The sequence below is a fragment of the Falco biarmicus genome, chromosome Z, assembly GCF_023638135.1.
Source record: "Falco biarmicus isolate bFalBia1 chromosome Z, bFalBia1.pri, whole genome shotgun sequence".
Taxonomy (NCBI): Eukaryota; Metazoa; Chordata; class Aves; order Falconiformes; family Falconidae; genus Falco; species Falco biarmicus.
The window spans coordinates 7,670,606-7,688,609 of record NC_079311.1 but is presented as its reverse complement, the minus strand read 5'-3'; the positions used below and the strand labels follow the sequence as shown (position 1 = coordinate 7,688,609).

The window sequence follows — 18,004 nt, the reverse complement described above, 5'->3', positions numbered from 1 at the left end:
CAGATTTGTTTGTAAAACATTTCTAACAGTGTACCATTACCTGACACCGCTGCGATCACATCGTGGCCACTCTTGTGGATTACAGGCAGATACTTTTGGATTAGCAGGTCAATACAGAGAAATGGTAAGAGCAGGTTTTAGAACAGAGTCCTTCTGGTCTTGGCGGATTGCTTAGCAAATACCGTTGCAATTAAAGGCAAAAATGGGAATTGTCAGAATTATGCATTGCAGACAGGTGAACGAGACAAAAATCTTTCTCTCCCATAACCTAATCCTACTTTCCTTCTGTACTTTTTCCTACCTGTGTTGCTGTTTTAACACTTTAATACTATCTAAAGCAGTGTTTTGAACTATAGTGTGTGTCATTTCACTGGAGATCAAGGGAGTCATACAGAGTAAAGGTCTTGTATTATCTCAGTCTGTCACCTAGTCACAATTCTTATTACCTACACTGTCATGAATAGCATTTCTAATTATAAAACATTGCTTCCCTTTTCTTTATGTTCAAGAAGACATTTTTAAAATAAAAGAACACAGTCCATTAATCCCAGCTTCTGCAGTCTTTTTGGACTGATTTTTCCATTGTTACCCTTGCAGAATATTTAGGAAATAAAACAAAGCAAAATGATAAGCAGGGTAGTTAATTTTCATTTTTATGCAAAAATCAGTTTGTAGTAGGAGCACTAACTCATCAGGAGTAAGAAATCAGGTGATTTTCACTTCTTCACTTCTGATGGTGTTTGCCTTCTCTATTGATTCCTAGCTAACTTCCTGCAGTCGTGTTCTTGGTAGCTCTCGCTATAATAAGAAATGAGGGGTTTGCCAGTCGGAGGGGGTAATGGCTCTACTGTAAACTCCTTTTCTGATTGCTGCCTGTCATAGATGCTGTGAGTTTCCTATACAGAGTCTGGTGAACAAATGTCACTGTGTAAGTTGAGCTGTAATGCAAAAGACAGCAATCACGGGAAATGAACCTCCTGGCTAAGAACGGTAGAAGTCTGTCGTTAAGACTGCTGTGTCATCTTCTGTGAGATCTTCTGACTGTGAAAATTCAGAGCCAGTTATTCTCTGTCTAAAAATGACTGGACTGTGTTCAGAATTTGACTTCAAACCGGGAGAACTAGGCTGCTGTGTTTCTCTGTAATACAGCCCTAACTGGATGGCACAGAAGCTCAGATTTATGAAAAGCACTTGTATTTTTTTCTGAAACGATATAAAGCTTGCGGGAGGCTTACATTTATTACTTATTTGTTGCTGTGTCCCAGACAAGAAAGTGAATCATGGGCATATGGGCGAAAGGCAGGTGCGGACAGATGCAGAAGCCCACAGAACTTCATTCCACCCACAGAGGAGCCCCGCTTTCCATAGCAGTAGCATGATGTGGAGACTTTGCTGTGAGCTACGTGGCATGAGAGTGGGAAGGAAGAGATGGGCTTAAGCAAGGACTGTCTAGTATAGATAAGCACAGATTGCTGTTGGAGGTCAAAAAGTTTCCTGCTAGTTCAGTGGGAGCAGCGGGAGATAGTCGCAGGATGCAAGGTGGGTTTTCCTGTTAGTTGCTGTTATTCCAGTCCCTGAGGGCTTGTTGCAGGGGGAGTCACGCTAATTGCCTGCTGATGGACCAGTACACATTGTCCAAAGCACAAATGAGGTGTGTTCACGTTCTCCCTTGTAAACGGTCATAGACTAGTGGTGTGCTTTGGACCCTTTTTTCTCTCAAACTATAAAACTGTAATTGTGATTCCATTTCTATTAGTTCCAAAAAGGAAAAAAATAAGAATCGGAATTTATTTAAAGATTCTGGTAATAATTCTAGCGATTGGACTTTGTTGGCTGTAGCTTTTTAGTCTTTGGTGCTTTTTACCATTGCATAGGAATGACTATTTCTGGTTTAAGATCAGTACTGAAAACATAGCATGTTTCATCTTTTTTACTTCCATGATAAATGCACCAGGGAATTGCTTATTAAGCAAATACATTTATTTCATAACGAATCTCAGATTATTTCCCTTTCCTTCAGTTTCATTGCTGTGATTCTTTAAGTGTTGTAGGAACCCGCACTTATCATTCACTTTAATTTCACATGACAATGTGTTGTGTAATTAAATGGATTTTTTCTTTGCCAGACATGTGGAGTATAGTGCTAAAAACCGCAAGTTAAAAAAACGTGCTTGTTTACAGCTGGTATTTAAGCTTTCATTCCCTTTTAATAGCTTTTGTTCTCAAAGAAGATACGAATATTCCTAAGAGGGGAAAAAGCCTGTGTGTTCCTGGTTACACCTCTGGATCGTTTCATGAATGTAGGTGATCCCTGAGTAAGTCTTCCTAAGTTACAAATGCCTCACTGAAGCTTTGAACCATCTTATTCCTCTAGCTATAAAGAATGGAGATAAAGCAAGAGGATATTGCCAGTGCTAAAAATAAGGTCATAAAAGAAAGTTTAGTAGGCTGCCAAGTTACCTGTAGTGGCCCTGCGCTGCTACGGCAAGTGCAGGTACCCGTGTCAAAGGATGCGTGGTGCTCCCGAGTAGCCTGTTGCAGAGGGACTTCATGGCAAGGCAAGAAAGCGTGACATACTGGCCAGGGAAGGCAGCATAGCACTTCAGTGGTCTCCGCTACGCCAGTAGCCCAAATCCCTGTCAAGACTTCTGTTGGTAATGCTGGTAAATCAACAGAGCACTGGTAGCAGCAGCTGGGCTTGGGACTTCCAGACGATTGTCTGCAGGTGGTTCAGATGGAGGAACCTGGCCTGTTAATTCGAAGTCATTAGAAGACATCAAACACTTTTGTGTCTGATTGTTAAAAGAGAATAGAAAGTCCTGCTTTGTTAGTGTAATTCTATGTCTTTTTTCTTCACATGACTATATTGCAAATAAGGAAATACCAATGTTAAGATTTTCTAGCTAGTAAATTAAAATACTGTCTTAAGGCAAGGTTCACGTCATATGTTTCTGTGAACATTTCTCCATAGTGTAGGTTTTCCTTCATGTCTTTAACTGGGATTGCATATGCAATGAGTATCAGATTCAAGCAAGGTATTAAATATAATTATACCTTTTTTTGTTGTGCCAAACATATGGGCGCTGCATGCTGTAGGGCTTCTGTTCTTGCTTTACCTGGCATTTTTATTTACACTTTAAGGTTCAGCTTTTATTTCAGTTTGCATTTACCGTGTAGTAGTAAATCCTTATCCCTGGGGAAGGGAGAAAAACGTTTTACTGGAGAGAAATATTGTTGACCGCATTGTCACATTGACAAGGGCAACTCAGGTGTTTGTCAAGTGCCAAGTTCATATCAATAAGGTTATTTCTATAGAACTGGAAGGTGTAATACGTAAGACCAACACTGAACTGTGCTTTTTAGACAAAGCAAATTGGAGCCCTCTGTTCCAGAAGGGGTGAAACCTCTGACTGATATTGCAAAAGCAGGCTATCTTGGAAAACAAGTGGTCATGCTTTGAACAATTGCAGGAAGATTATCATTTCAGTCCTGAGGTTTTAGGGGCAGAGCAAACAGTGTTTCCTGTGATTAAGGGATGTAATTCTGTTTATATTAAAGTATATTAACTAGAATAAAAATTTGAGCTGCCAGGGGAACATTTCTGTAGCAGGCTTAAATCCTCTTTAAATGCATCTTGAGTTCAGCCATCCCAAAAATGAAATATAAATGTTTTGTTGAAGTTAGGCTGACAGTTGCACATTGGCTTTTTGCTGTTCTGTCCTATGCCAGTGTGGTGATTTTTTTTCGTTCTTTCTACTTCACAAGCATAGTTGGTATTTGCTTAAATGAGTATTCACTAAACCCAGTAAAGATACTTCTCATGGGCTACATGGAAATATAGTACCAAAGCTGCCTTTTTTGTGGCAGGAATGAGTCTTCAAAAGAAAGATTAAAAGCTGTGATTGTTATAGCCAGTATTTTTTAATGGGTACTGAATAATTAACATTTTGTATTCCCTGTTGACTTTTGAGTAGAACTCTGCATCCTGTAGCATCTGTGTGCTCACTATGAATTTGTAATTGGCATGTTCATTCTTAGGATACTAGTTTTTCAGAAGTGCTTTGTATCATTTAGACTAATTAGTGTCCTTTCTAGCTGAATTGGGTGGATAATTCTTTGCTAGGTGGCTAGAAGGACAGAAAGTAGGATTATTTATGGAAAAGCTGTAGTTTTTAGTGTTGCAGTTGTAGTGTTTAGTTGACTTTAGGGGGTTGCTGAAGACCAATGAGAAGATTGGCTTGGCAGCTCTTGTACACGACAATTACTATTCCTATTTGTCAAGATAATATAAAATAATTTGTGGGAAGTAATTCCCTACTTTTCCAAATAAATGGTTGGACAGAGCAGACGTGTTCTTCTATGTTTCTTTCTATGCGACACTTTGTATTGCAGTTTGGAAATACAGGGTCTGTGAAATGCTATGAACTGGTACATGTTTTGCTTGGCATAGCCAGCTGCCACTTCCCTGAGAACTGTCCCCACTTTTACTCTCCCCACGCTTTTTCTTCTACCTTGGTTGTAACAAAGAAAATAACAGGAGACGTGAGATTTATTAAGAGGAGAATGGCTGTGGATGAAGTCAGAGAGAAGGGGAAAGAGCTGGATGTCAGTGAAAGAGCTTTTCATGCAATGAATCCAGAAAAAATGTTTGTATTAATAATTAAGCTTCTCAGGAATTATGACATTAAAGTTACTGCGCATCTCTGGGCATCTCTTGTGGTTTGCTTTCTTTTCAAATAATTGTAGATTAAATGAAGTAATTCCAAGACTGAAAATAAAAAGGAAGAATAACAGAAAGCAATGACAGAGGTTTAGTTACCATTCTAAGTGTGATTCAAGAACATGCTTTTACCTTATTTTTGCTTCTAGAAATGTGTACATTGCCTGATTATTTGCAGTAATGAAAAATTCTGTTCTCCCGTATTTAGCAGGTGTTTGCTGCTTTTTACATTGCACTTATTCTTGCGGTATTCCTGCTGTGTTCTGTACAACAGCAAATCATGTTTAATTACTGTGATTTCCAGTTATTACTTTCAAAGCTTCTATTTTTTCAAACCACTAGGCTGAAATTGGCCTAAGTGTGTTATTTATTGTGTGTGTGTGGTGAATCAGGACACTCAATGATGTACATTAGGAACTTGATGGGATGCAACCTGTGTAATGTTACTGCATAGCTTTAGCACCTCTGTAGGTAAAAAAAAATAAGATCATGAGTCCAAGTGGTCCACTTTGCAGCAATGATAACTACCTACAGGGAAGACCTTAAAAAATTGATTTGTTTGCTTTTTTCCCTATAACTAACACCATAGGGAGAAAAGAGGAAGATAGTTTCTCTGATTTGCTCTAGGGTTTTTTTTCTGAAATCTTACTCTCAACAGGCTGAAAACCAAGTGTTCCCCAGGGGAAAGTTAGTTTTTTAACCTTTTTTTAAAAAAAAGTAAACTAGAATTTGGATTGCACAGTGATGAGCATCTAAACTATGCAAAAGCTTTTATGACACATTCATTCTTGTTTTTCGGAATGGGCTTGCATATGGCTTTCTGTGAGTAAATAGCAGTGGTGGAAGAATGGATGCGTTTAAGCTGTGCAATAGTTAAACAGTTTTAATGAAATCAGTTAGTTAGCTTGTGTGATGAATGTACTTGCTAACTCACCATTTTTCTATAACGTAATTTCTTTCTTCTTGTTATTTGAAGGGTAAAAACATCTCTACCTGAAGCAACAGCTGAAAGTGCTCTTTTTCAGTGTTGCTCATCTAGATTATATTGGGTTTTTTTATAGTCTGTATTCCCTCTTTTTAGTGTAAGTTTTAAAATTTGCCTTAAGGATTTTAGGTATATGAAATATGGTACCTGTACCATATATGTTATAGGTAGATTCTCAGCTGAAGTTTTTTAGACATGCTGAAGTTTGACTTTGTTCACATAGGGTGAAGTGCAAAAATACTGTAGAGGGGTATCAATCTTTCTGTCTCGTTAGTCCCAGTTATGGGGGAGCAGTCTCAAGCTCATTACTTGGTCTCATGGTTACAGCCACCCCTGTGTTCACTGCTGAATTTTGTTCAGCTAGCAGTTTATCATATTATGTTAAATAGGATTTCACTAAAGAAAAAAGTCAGTTTGACAAATGGCCTAGTAATGTTGAAACGTTTGTTATGAAGCCTCAGGAACCAATTAAGCAAACCTGCACAATTTATTGGGGAGCGCATGTTCTTTATATTGTACAGCTTGGTTATTCTGGCCAAACTGGCTGTATTTCCACTCTGTTACCCAGCTCTGGCCGTTCTGAAAAGCAGGTTAGTATGCCTTCGAACAAACATCTTGAATATTTCTGCAGCAAAATATTTTTTTTTTAATTTTCTTTTATGCCTGTTTGCGAGATCTAATCTATGTCCCAAACTTGCAAAGCAAAATCCATGTTAGGAGATGCCTGTGCGGAGAGCAAGAGGTGCCAGCGCTAGGGGTGGCCGGAGCTGGGGGGCTGGAGGAGTGCGTGCTCCGCAGGGTCACCCCACAGCGGCACTGATGGGTGGCTTCTCTCCTGGACTTCGGCAGCACGTTTAGGTGTCGGTTAGGCCAGCGTTTCCTAGGAAAAGAGAGGCTGCCACCCTGTGCCAAGAGTCCTCATTGCCTTTACGTAGGCAGTGGTGGTGCTTCAGCAAGAGGGTGGTGGGCGCGATTTGTTTGTCAGGGGAAGGTTTTAAGCTCATGCGTGAAGGCTCCTGGTGATGCTCCTAACTGCCACAGAAAAGGCATACGTTTGTGCAGTTAGGCTTTAGCATGTCACGTTGTTTTGAATGGTTTGGTAAGCAGGAGACCAAGGAGAAGTCTAAGACTTAACAAGAATCTATGATGGATGTCAGGTTCTCACAGGCTCAGTCTGAGGGGTCTTCGATTTTTCTGGTTTTGTGCAGTGACCTTGTAACCACTGTTCACAGGAAGGTCCCAAGTAAACTGAATTTATTTCTTTTTTTAAAAGAGCAGAAATAATATGAATTGGATTGTTGATGTTGATTAAAATTAGGTATCAGTATGTTATTATGCAATGTATTTTAAAAATAGATAAAAATATACTTGATGTGCTTTTAATAGTGTAACATTAATATGAATTCATAATTAATGTATTAAAATTACATGTGAAATATAATACACCTTCAAGTTGGGACCCTGTGAGACAGAGCAGTGCTGGAGGTGACGATGCATTTCAGCAGAACTGAAAGAGGCAAAGTTTTGGTTTCTGTTCTGCTCCATGTGCCCTCCCATTAGGTAAAAGTTTTGTTTTACTGAATGATTGCATGGTGGCAGATTAGGTTTTTTTTTTTTTAAATCTTGCCTTTCTTTATACATATACTCTTAAGTCTCTACAAGGAATGGAAAAGATCTGGAAGGGCATGGAGCTTTTAACTAAGTTGACCTAGTGAGTTCTCAGCTTTAAAGTAGGGATGTGTTGAAGCAAAGTTCTTAGTGGTTCTCAGCATTCGTAGCATGGAGGTACAAACACTTTAAGTTTTGCAGTGTATTGTGGATGGAACTAATATTTGACCCACCGTACTATTACATTTACAGGTGAAAATGAATTAATATTAAATTATTTGACATCTGGATCCTAAACTATGCGTTGAGTACGTATCTCACAACAGCATTTTACATTGATTTCAAATTTCAGAACCGTTTTTGACATTTCTGATGTCTGTCCTTCAAGGCAACAGTGAGGAAAATTGTTGAGAGAATGATGGCTTGCAGAGGAGTGATGCCTGAAATTGCTGTTGGTGTCCATGTTCCAAGTATTCCTTGTTTTTCACAAAATTAATTCAAGTGTCTGATCTTTGCCTTAAAAAGCATGAACATTACTTGAATAACGAAAGAACATGTTAATTGTGCTAAACAGTTTTATGCCACTGCAGTTCTGCTCCAGTAATTACTGAAGAGAATGACCGTAACCCTGTCGCCTGTGAGATCACAGTTTGCCCCTGTAGCTTCTTTGAAAGTAATATATATTTTTAGGTAAAGAGTACTGTCATCTTGTGGCCGCATCAAATAGTGCAAAGAGAGCTGGTCACACCAGCCTTTATATTTAGAAGAGCATGTCGCAATTTTAAAAAAAGCTAATTTCCCACTGGATGTAAACACAAACCTTTAGGATATGCAGGTCTCACGAAAAGCAGTAAAAGTGAGTATAAAAGAAGTCTGCCTTATAATTTTACTGTTGCTCATGAAGGTGTAATTATTATTTGTGCTACATTATTGTTTATCTTAAGATAGTCTTGGATCGATTCGACTCAAATATTGAATTATTGTTTATTTTAATTGGATCAATTAGACTCAAATACTATTAAGGCTTAGAGGTGGCTGAGAGAGAAATAGAAATATTAATCCCATCCAATATTTTTCATTAAAATCTATTTCACTTGCATAACAATGAAACCTTACCAATTGGCACTTTAGGGGAAGTGTTAGTTTGAATCCTCTATCCAGCTTTTTTCTTTTGTTTAAAGACTTAACTGTATTTTTTGTAACCAAAATACGCAGGAAAAGATGAATAGTCTTTCTTCAGTCCACCATGGGGGCAGTGGTTTCATGAGGACCATTGCAGGCACAACTTGTGTGCCTTGCAGCTGTGCCCCGCAGTCCATCCAGCTGCAAAATGACTGTCTTTCTAAGCTGGACCAGTTCCCAAATCCATTTGCTGGCCGGTTCCTGAAATGTTGTTGCTGGCAGAGGGGAGTGGGCAGCAGCGAGCGTGGCAGGTGCTCCTACAGCAGCATTCACCAAGGGCACCCTCGTGATGCTCAGCCACTGCTCTCCATGGTGGGACTGCTGGACACAAGTGGAAGAGGCATTTGGCCCCTTCTGCCCCTGTCCTTCCGCTGGGTTCCCTCTGTTTCCCACGTGTGGCTGTCAGCAGAGCACGGAGTTGAGGTCAGGCTGTGGGAAGTTGCATTGTAGTGTGGTAACGGCAACCTAAGTCTCAGTGTGAAACCTTGTGGCAGGGGAAAGTGGTTTTATTTGAAAACAAACCTGATTTGGGTTATTTGCTTTTGCGCTCTCACACCCACATACCCACATTCACAAGCACAGATGAACTGTCTGGGTCATGCCTGATGGGGACGAGAAGGACGTGAGCTAATGGGTCCTCCTAACGTCCCCAGGGCTCCTGCTGGTCATGTGGGCATGTCCGTGGTGGTGTTGGATGTGCCATTTTGTACCTTCTGGTAGCTGGCGGAGATTTCTCTCAGGCTTGTCATCCCTCTGTGTGCGCCATCAGGTGTTTGCTGGCCATCCTTTTGCTTCCCCACATGGGCGTCTCGAGGAGGGGACACAGATGTGCTTCTGGGTGGCCGCCAGCGCATGCCACCCCAAGAGTCCCCCTCCCACCACCTCGTTTCTTCTGACACTTCCACAGCCACGTCCCGTCTGTTCTCCATTCATGCCACGTTTAACGTTCCTCTTTCCATTATTCCCATCAGGGTTGCCTTTCTGGTCACAGCTGATCATTGTTGGCTGTATCAGGGGGCATAGACCCGTGCTCTCCTGCGGGTGGGTGGCTGCCGTGGGAAGCACAGGAACTTTGTGGACTGACTTTGGAGTTGATTTGCTCTTGGTGAGTGTTGTAGGAAGTGTGTCCGCATGGAAGAGGGAAGCCCGTGCGCTGTAAAGTCAATGAAGAGTTACACTAGTGGTGTGCAGTGGAGCCTGTGCCTTTTCAAAAGCATAAGATAATTAGGTTAATATTTTACAGAAATAATTTTAACTTTATAATCTAATTTTTGTGATTGTGTTAACATAAAATCCTAGTCCTAATAAGGACATAATTCTGTTAACTAAAAACTATGCTGCCAAAGCCAGTATTTCGTGTATGACTTTGAGTACGGCTTGCAAACAACAAAGTGATGCAAGCACCCATTTGATGTTAACACGGTGAATTATGTGAGTAATGACTGTGGAAAATAATAAATTGTAACAATAAAACAATCCTTTCCACAGCTGCTGTTTTCCATTTGATTATCAGTAGGAATTTAATTTAGTTCTGTTTAAGGTAATGTAGTCTCCATTCCCTTAATGTATTAGAACATAATTAAGAGTATATATTTGTCTTTAACAGGAACCAGTGACCCATATGTCAAGTTCAAAATTGGAGGAAAGGAAGTGTTTAGAAGTAAAACAATACACAAGAACCTCAATCCTGTGTGGGAAGAAAAAGCTTGGATTCTTATAGATAGCCTAAGAGAACCATTGTATATAAAGGTGAGACACTATCTTACATATGTTTGTCAAATTACAATAGAGAAGTTACTGAAAGAACATGGAATTTGTAATGTTTGTATACTGAAAAAAATTGTTATGCAATAGCGCCTTACTAAAGACTACTTCAAGGTGAAAATTACTGAAATCACATCTGTAGAATGATCGTGTCAATGTTCTCCCTTGCCCCTCCAAAAAAGGTAAATATAGGCACTTTTGTTTATTGCAGGCCATAGTTGTTTTATACTACTTTAGTATAGTAGTATGCTATAGTGTGTGATCTTAGGAGAAGAATGGAGAAAGTAAACTGTGTTTCATGATGATGACATCTCTTTTTTTAATGGAAATAACATTGCAGGATTCTGACATGAAACGTAATCTGTCCCATTAAAAGCAATCCTTTGCTGGGGTTAATTTGAGAATTTATCAGGATGTGTGCCTGGTTCCTTGGGTTTGGGGTTTCCTTCTGTTTGTACCTGAACACACTGGGTTTGCTTATGTGTTTCATAATGCTTTATGCTCTTTTTTCACATTGTAACTGTCCTTATTATATCACAAGTGAGGATGGTTTTGTCATAACAGAGACATCACTTACTCAAAAATAGCAGATAGCTTGAGCTTAAACGAAAGAGAGGCAAACAATGCCCACAGTAATTAGCAGCAGTGGCACTAGTGCTTCTTAGCTATCCATATCGGACTGGAAACTAGACAACCTGTGACCATTGTTTTATAGGTGTGGCATGGAAAGGCCCTTTTCTGATCCCAGTAGTTTACGGTGTTCTGTATCCAAAAGTGATTAATTGTGTAAAACAAAATCGATCAAAATTTTTAAAAGTGATGTCAGAGAAACTGTAGTCTTAAGGTTCTAATGAGAACATATGTAGGTCAAAAATACTTTGAGAAAGTAAGGAAACTTCTGTCTTCACTACATAATCCTTTTAACTGCTCTGAAAGGATACAATGCTACAAATCAGTATCAGTCTTAATCTGAAATACATGACAATTTTAACCGAAACATCAAATTGTAGATTTTTTTAGTAGATGAATGCTGCTTAAACAGCCTTTGAGTGTCGATCTGTACTAAGTTGCATGTGTTCTGCTCAGATTAAATACATCATTATTAGAAAAGTGTAAAGTTAATTCTAGTTCTCAATTGAGATTTTTCTGCCCTTATTAAATTTAATGACTCATAAGGAGTGAAGGCTTTCCCAACACTGTGAAAGAAAGAAGTAGATTCAAAGAAGACACTTAGAACGTAGCTACCTGTTTCGGTTTATTTATGCTTATTGTGGTTTAACCCCAGCTGGTAACCAAGTACCAGGCAGCCACTCGCTCACCGCCGAGGTCACTGCTCACATCCACAGAGCGTTGGGGAGGAGAACTGGGAAGGAGTGTGAAACCTGAGGGTTGAGATAAGAACAATTTAATAATTGAAATAAAATGAAACCCATAATGATAGTAATAACGACAACAATTACAATGTAAAGGAGAGAGAAGACGAGAGGAATGAAATCCGAAGGGAAGGCAGAAAACCCAGGTGATGCACATCCAGCTGCTGGCCCCCCGCAGAGTGATGCCCCGCCAGCCTCCCAGCAGCAATCAGCTGGCCCCGGCCAACTCCCCCATTTCTGTACTGAGCAGGATGCCCCATGGTATGGACTGTCCCTCTGGCCAGTTGGCGTCAGCTGTCCTGGCTGTGTCCCCTCCCAGCTCCCTGTGCCCCCCGGCCTTCTCACTGGCAGGACCAGACACCAGCCCCCCAACAGGGTCACAGGGGAAGAGGGGTGTGTATTTACTTTTTAGTTTTCTATAATGTCTATCTATATTTGTGCTCTGAACACACCGTGTATTTCGGTTTTTATAGCTTGTTCAGGTATTTTAAGAAATGATTAAATTGTACTGTCAGCTGCAAATGTTTATTTGGTGTTTTTGTCTCGATAATTTGTCAGGGCAGAAAGCAATTCTACTTGGCAACATAAACTGAGATTGCATCGTTCGTTTTCTTTCCCCATTTCAATGAATATTAGCTGGAGAAAATAACGAGGGTACATGCTCAGGTAGATCAGTGCATACGAGAGACTCGTGTTCGGATGCCTCCTTCAGCCCTGTGGGTCTGCAGCCCTGGGGCTGCGCATTGCTGTCACTGCTCCGCTAACCCCAACCATGTTAGACTGTTTGTAGAAGATGAAGAGCTTTAACTGCCTCCTGGAAAAGAGCTTCTGTTACATGACCGCTGAAGTATTTACATAAAAATTTAAGACCTTGAACCTGTCATGTCGCAGTTAAATGTTCTCATTACTAGCTGTTCACAAGTGTCACTCTTAAGGAAGACCTGAAGGTATAGTTTGGCCCCCAGAAATTCTCACGACAGTGTTTGCCAAGAAAACTTAACTTACCTAGAAATTTCATTTCACTGATTGACTTTTCCTGCCCCCCCCCCTTTTTTTTGTAATTTTGTGTCACAACTTTTTTTTTTTTATTGCAGTCCACCTTTTTTGTTGATTTCCCTGCAAAAGCCATCCCCAGTTTATTTGTTATTTTTTCTTCTGATTTGAGAAGGCATAATCTATCTCAAATCAGCAATACCATTTCACATACTAGCCACAGGTTCCAGTTTGGATGCCAGTGAATTTGTCCAGATGATGTCTCTTTTAGGTAGCCAGGTCAGGCTCCTCGTAGTAGAGTAATGAATGTCACTATTTCCTTACACATATCCTTTAAGTTTTCATCTTAGATTGTAATATTTCTTAACCCTAGAAACTTACACAGCCTTCAAAATGTACAATTTTATTATTCCTAATACTGATGCCAATGCTGTAGTAACCCAATTTCCACAACCATATCCCACTTTCTTGCCTGTATTTTGCAAAACTGATGAAGGTATCAATGTGTAGCAAATCAGTGATTCTCATTAACTTTACCTATTCTTTTGATCTTCCTTCTTCTAGTGCCTATGTTTATAAAAACACTTCTGTTGTTCTTAGAAAACGGATGTTGTTCATATGCAGCCTGGTAGTAGCATACCCTTGTGTCTATACATGACACTTTCTGACTTTTACATAAGCAAGTTCAAACTTGATTTTGTGGCCAGAAAGTTTCAGGTTAATTTTAGATAGTCCTGGTTTAACAGGTGAGGAACGTGGAGCTGTAACTCTGGAACAGGAGTTTCAAGCACCAGTCATAACACCAGAAAATAACGAGGAAAGATTTCTAACAGTGAAAAGTGCTTTTATCTCCTTGCGTCTTAGGTCTTTGACTATGACTTTGGATTTCAAGATGACTTTATTGGTTCTGCATTTTTGGATCTCACTTCATTGGAATTAAACAGGTATGGCACAAACAAGGCTACAGAGTAATTCTTTATGGTTATCTGCTAATATCATGTCTGTGGAATTGCAAATAGAATATTATGCTGGAAAATAATTATGTAAACCTACACCACATATAACTAGCTGAGCAGACCCACTTATGTTTAGGGAATTACTGTAATAGGAATGTTAATAATACATTAACTGAACATTTTTTTACGGTGTCTATGGAGAGACACTGGTTTTATAACCGCTTTAATATTGTTTTTGTATTATCTTAATTCACAGCATTGCCACCTACTGTTCAACTTTTTTCCGTTTTTTAAATCCATTAATATTACAGTTCAGTTTTAATCACTTCAGTATGTATAATTGCCTAACACTAGTAGCAGTATTTACTATTTATTTATGAGTGTTTAGACTGCAGTACTTAAAAGTAGAAAGAGGATATATTTGTGACATCATTTGTAAGCAGTTACCTATAAATGCAGATGCCTTTAATTCTCATGATTCGAAAATTTTAATATCTGAGAGCCTGAAATCAAAATAAATGCATTTTTTTAATTTTATTTATTTGTTTAGTTAGTACATTTACAAAAATGTGGTTTTGTCTCCTAGGCAAACAGATGTTACCTTGAGTCTGAAGGATCCTCGTTACCCTCACCATGATCTGGGAAGTATATTGTTATCAGTTCTGTTGGCTCCTAGAGAACAGCGAGAAGTGGTAATTTTAAATATTTTAATATGTCATCACTCTTGTGATTGTTTTATGATTGTATGACATAATGCATAAGAGTAAACCACATATTCTGAGATTAATTTGATTTTTCCAGTTCTTAAAATAATGACGAACAGTGTTTCTGGTATAGTACAGCATACTTCATCTGAACTGGATCCTCCCCGAGACAGTACTGAGGGATCCAGATGGAACATAAATGTTCAGCAGTTTCAGATAAAGTTAGTCGCAGGTGAATGTTGCTCATTAATAAGTAAAAATACCAGAAAACCACTAGTGAAGAATTTTGGACCTAGTGCTGCCATCTCTAGGTGAGAACATTTTAATCCTACTCCACACTGAAAATAAACAATCTGGAATAAAGGTAGTATTTCTGCTTTTTGACATCTAATGATGATGTATTCTTTGATGTGTTCCAATTTCATGACTAGACCTCAATTACAAAATTGTGTGGGTTCCTAGGTTCATTGTAATTCCTTCATTAATCTTAGTTTTCTGAGCTGTTTAGTTGTAAGTGAAAATGCTTTCCATTTTATGGGTCTTGTTAGTTGTGAAATTCTCTAGTTGGATGTATGTTACAGCTTTTTGTCAGTTGATGTTTGACGAGCAATAGTACAACTGTGACAGAAATACAAGAAATGACATCTCACTCAGAGGCTGTCAAATAATACGGATTCCTTTGGCTTCAGGGAGGCCAAGAAAAAAGTATTAATCTGATGAAATTTTCCATGGATGTGGTCAACTATATGGCTTTTGTAAGAATATAGATGTTTCTGTGTGCTGCAATGTGACACATAATCCTGTTACATGCTGGAGGAGTACTGGCAGGTTGTAATGTTCTTCAACTTTTCTCCTAGCCATTATTAAATAGCCTAGTAGGTGTTTGGTATTTGGTATGACAAAGATGTACAGTTTTGAAACTAGGTTTCTTATCTATGAATTTTCTTCATGGCATTCTGTTAGAAATTAACAAAAATAATGAAATATGGCAGTAACATGCAGAAGTTTATTTGAACAGTGTATAGTGTATTTGTCTTCCTTTTAGCAATATGTTTGTCCTTACAACTCGGAATACTATACTGCAAATTTGCACCACAAAAGTGTTTATCACTTAAATTGAAAAATGTATTTCATTCCAGGCTTGTGTTTTGTGTGTGTGTGTATTTGGGTAAGACCAGCATTTCAGAGTCAGCTGGTTACAGCCCTGTTTTTCCAAGTGGCTTTGGCACTATCCTGCCATAATCCCAAACCACGCAGCACAGGAATGGTATATTTTTATGTGGGAAACCATTATGTGAACAGCACGTTAGTTGTGGGGTTTTTTTTTATCATACAGGTAGGGATAGCTACTGTGCCACTGAAATGGCACAGTGTTTTCAACTGTTATACAAAAAACGCTCAAGAAAATCACTAGTGAGAAAGTGAAATTAAGACACTGCAGTGTAACATTGGCTTTCATATGGGTATTCACTTGGTGAATTCACAACTGAACGTCAAACATAATGGGAGCGCCATAGACTTGCTGGCTAGCAACATTTTCATACCCATCTGGCTGGTTGTAATAGAGGAGGAGCTGGGTTTGTGCTGTTACACATTTCATTAGCTTTCTGCTTATTAAGCTAAGACCTGTAGTTCAGCTCAAGGGTCCAGTTTTTCTTCCCATCCAGCTGTTCCATGGAACTTCATTCTGAAAATGCCCAAGATTCAGATTAAACTTCTGATTTGTAATCTGAAGATCCGTAGTTATTAGAAACCAGTCTTTCCCAAGATAAGGATTTCAGAGCGCTTCTAACAAAGCTGCAATAAAATCAAAGAATTCGTGTCAATGCAGGGAAGATGACTTACAAAATCAGTACGGAATTGCTATATATGAATTTGTTAGGGCTTTAATAATTCAAGGCACAATTATCTTTTGTTCAGTTACCATACACTTATTTATTTATTTATTAGGTTTTATTTACTGTCTAAGGAGTAGATATTATAAAATATATTGCTCCAATTAAATTGTTGTCCTTGGTTATTTTTAAAGGTCTTGTAATAATAAGGATAATTTTAATGGAATTTAATATGGTTGAGATCAATAAATTTTCAAATCTTACATTAGAGGATGGAGGCTACTTCTTATCCACTCTGGAAATGTGCACCGTATAAAGTAGTAATTAAAGCAACTCCTACCTTCCCAATCTGTGTAGCATGCTGTTTGAATGGGTACTGCTTCCCTTCTACTTGGATATCTCCATATAGGTAATAATTCAAATAGCATAGTTGAAGTATATGGATAAAAATCTGTGAGCACCTTTAAATATGCTGTGATAGCTGCTGCACAGAAGCACAGCCTCTTCATGTGACGTGCATTTTTCCCCTAAGTTGTTGCAAATGTATTTAAATCCTGTTGGTTTGATAACTCTATATAGCCTACATTTTACAAATCAGTTTTCTTCTGAATAAGTTTTAATTTGTTCAGGTGGTCAGGTGGTAACTCTAAATTGCTTGCACATGTCGTCACATGTGAATGGTATAAAATGGTTAAATCAAGCTGAAGAATTCAGAAATTAACTACTACTAAAACTTCAGTTACTTGAATTCCATATATTTAAAATAAGAGAGTTTATTAAGATCATTGGGGAAATGAAAAAGGGAATAGCTTCAACAAAAGACATGCCAGCTTTCAGACGTAGCTGTAGCAGCAGCATTGTGCCTGATCCTGTATTTTGGGTAGCTCTATAGCCATAATCCAAACCCAGCCCTGTTGAACAAGACTTGCTGTTTGTGATGTTGCATTTCGGTGACTTTTTGATGCAGATTAGACTTTCCAGGGAGATCTCTTCACTGCCTGAGCTGGAGCTGCTGAGAGTGTTTTGGAGGTCACGCACTGATGTGCTGATAAAGGGAAGTGCGTCTTCTGACGATGCTATTGTGTAGCTAAGGAACAGGTCTCGTAGCAGCACGTTTTATTGGCATGGCACATCAAAATAACGTACTCTGTGTTACAGGAAGATGCAACCTGTCACACTGCATGAGAAATACTGACACTGCTGGAGGATAGGATACCCAGTTAGAAGTTTGAAGTGAAATGGTACAAAATCGGGTGCCTTGTTGCATATTGCCACCTGCCTGTGAGAGACGTGTAATTACAAACGATTTGGAAAATCAGCAGTCAGTTTGACGGAGCAATAGTTTATCTTGTTTGGGGTGGAACTATCTTTTTGCGAAGCCTTGAGGTGTGCAGAGATGAGAGGGAGATTGGTCTACAGGGGAGCATTCTCTTCCTTATCTTTCTGGAAGAAATTCTGATGAAATGCAGATTTTCTGTATGCTGACCAATGAGATGCTCTTTAGAATCTATAGCTAGAAGGTCCTGTTTCCTAGGATCAAGAACAGTTTACATCTTTGGATTCAGGTGTCGGTTCAGAATACTAATGTATGCATATATTTGTGCAACTGTATGTAAAATTACATTGCAGGCTAGGATAGAGGAGTATTTACCTTTGAGTCCTGGTGGGTTGTGGAAAACAGTGCTTAAGCAGTTTACAATTTGTGTTTTTCAGTAGAAAACTACTGGATGTGGTTTCAATTAAAAGAGATACAGTATACTGGTTTCATAAATAACGCATTATTTGGTTTTTCTGGTGTGTTTTATTGCAAAAAAATGCAGAAGTAGCCTGGAGTTATCATGGAATAGTAATGTAAGAGTATGGGCAGGTGAACAAACCAAAACT

The 18,004-nt window shown here is 38.9% G+C and overlaps 1 protein-coding gene across 8 annotated transcripts in view; it reads left to right on the top strand.

Moving 5' to 3' along the window:
* MCTP1 (multiple C2 and transmembrane domain containing 1) overlaps nucleotides 1-18,004 on the top strand; it is a 187,377-nt gene that overhangs the window by 22,336 nt on the left and 147,037 nt on the right. For all 8 annotated transcript variants that reach the window (XM_056325793.1, XM_056325792.1, XM_056325791.1 and 5 more), the window contains exons 3-5: nucleotides 10,102-10,244; nucleotides 13,490-13,569; nucleotides 14,168-14,273. In XM_056325793.1, the coding sequence (XP_056181768.1) occupies nucleotides 10,102-10,244; nucleotides 13,490-13,569; nucleotides 14,168-14,273 (329 nt within the window). The remainder of the gene's footprint in view (nucleotides 1-10,101; nucleotides 10,245-13,489; nucleotides 13,570-14,167; nucleotides 14,274-18,004) is intronic.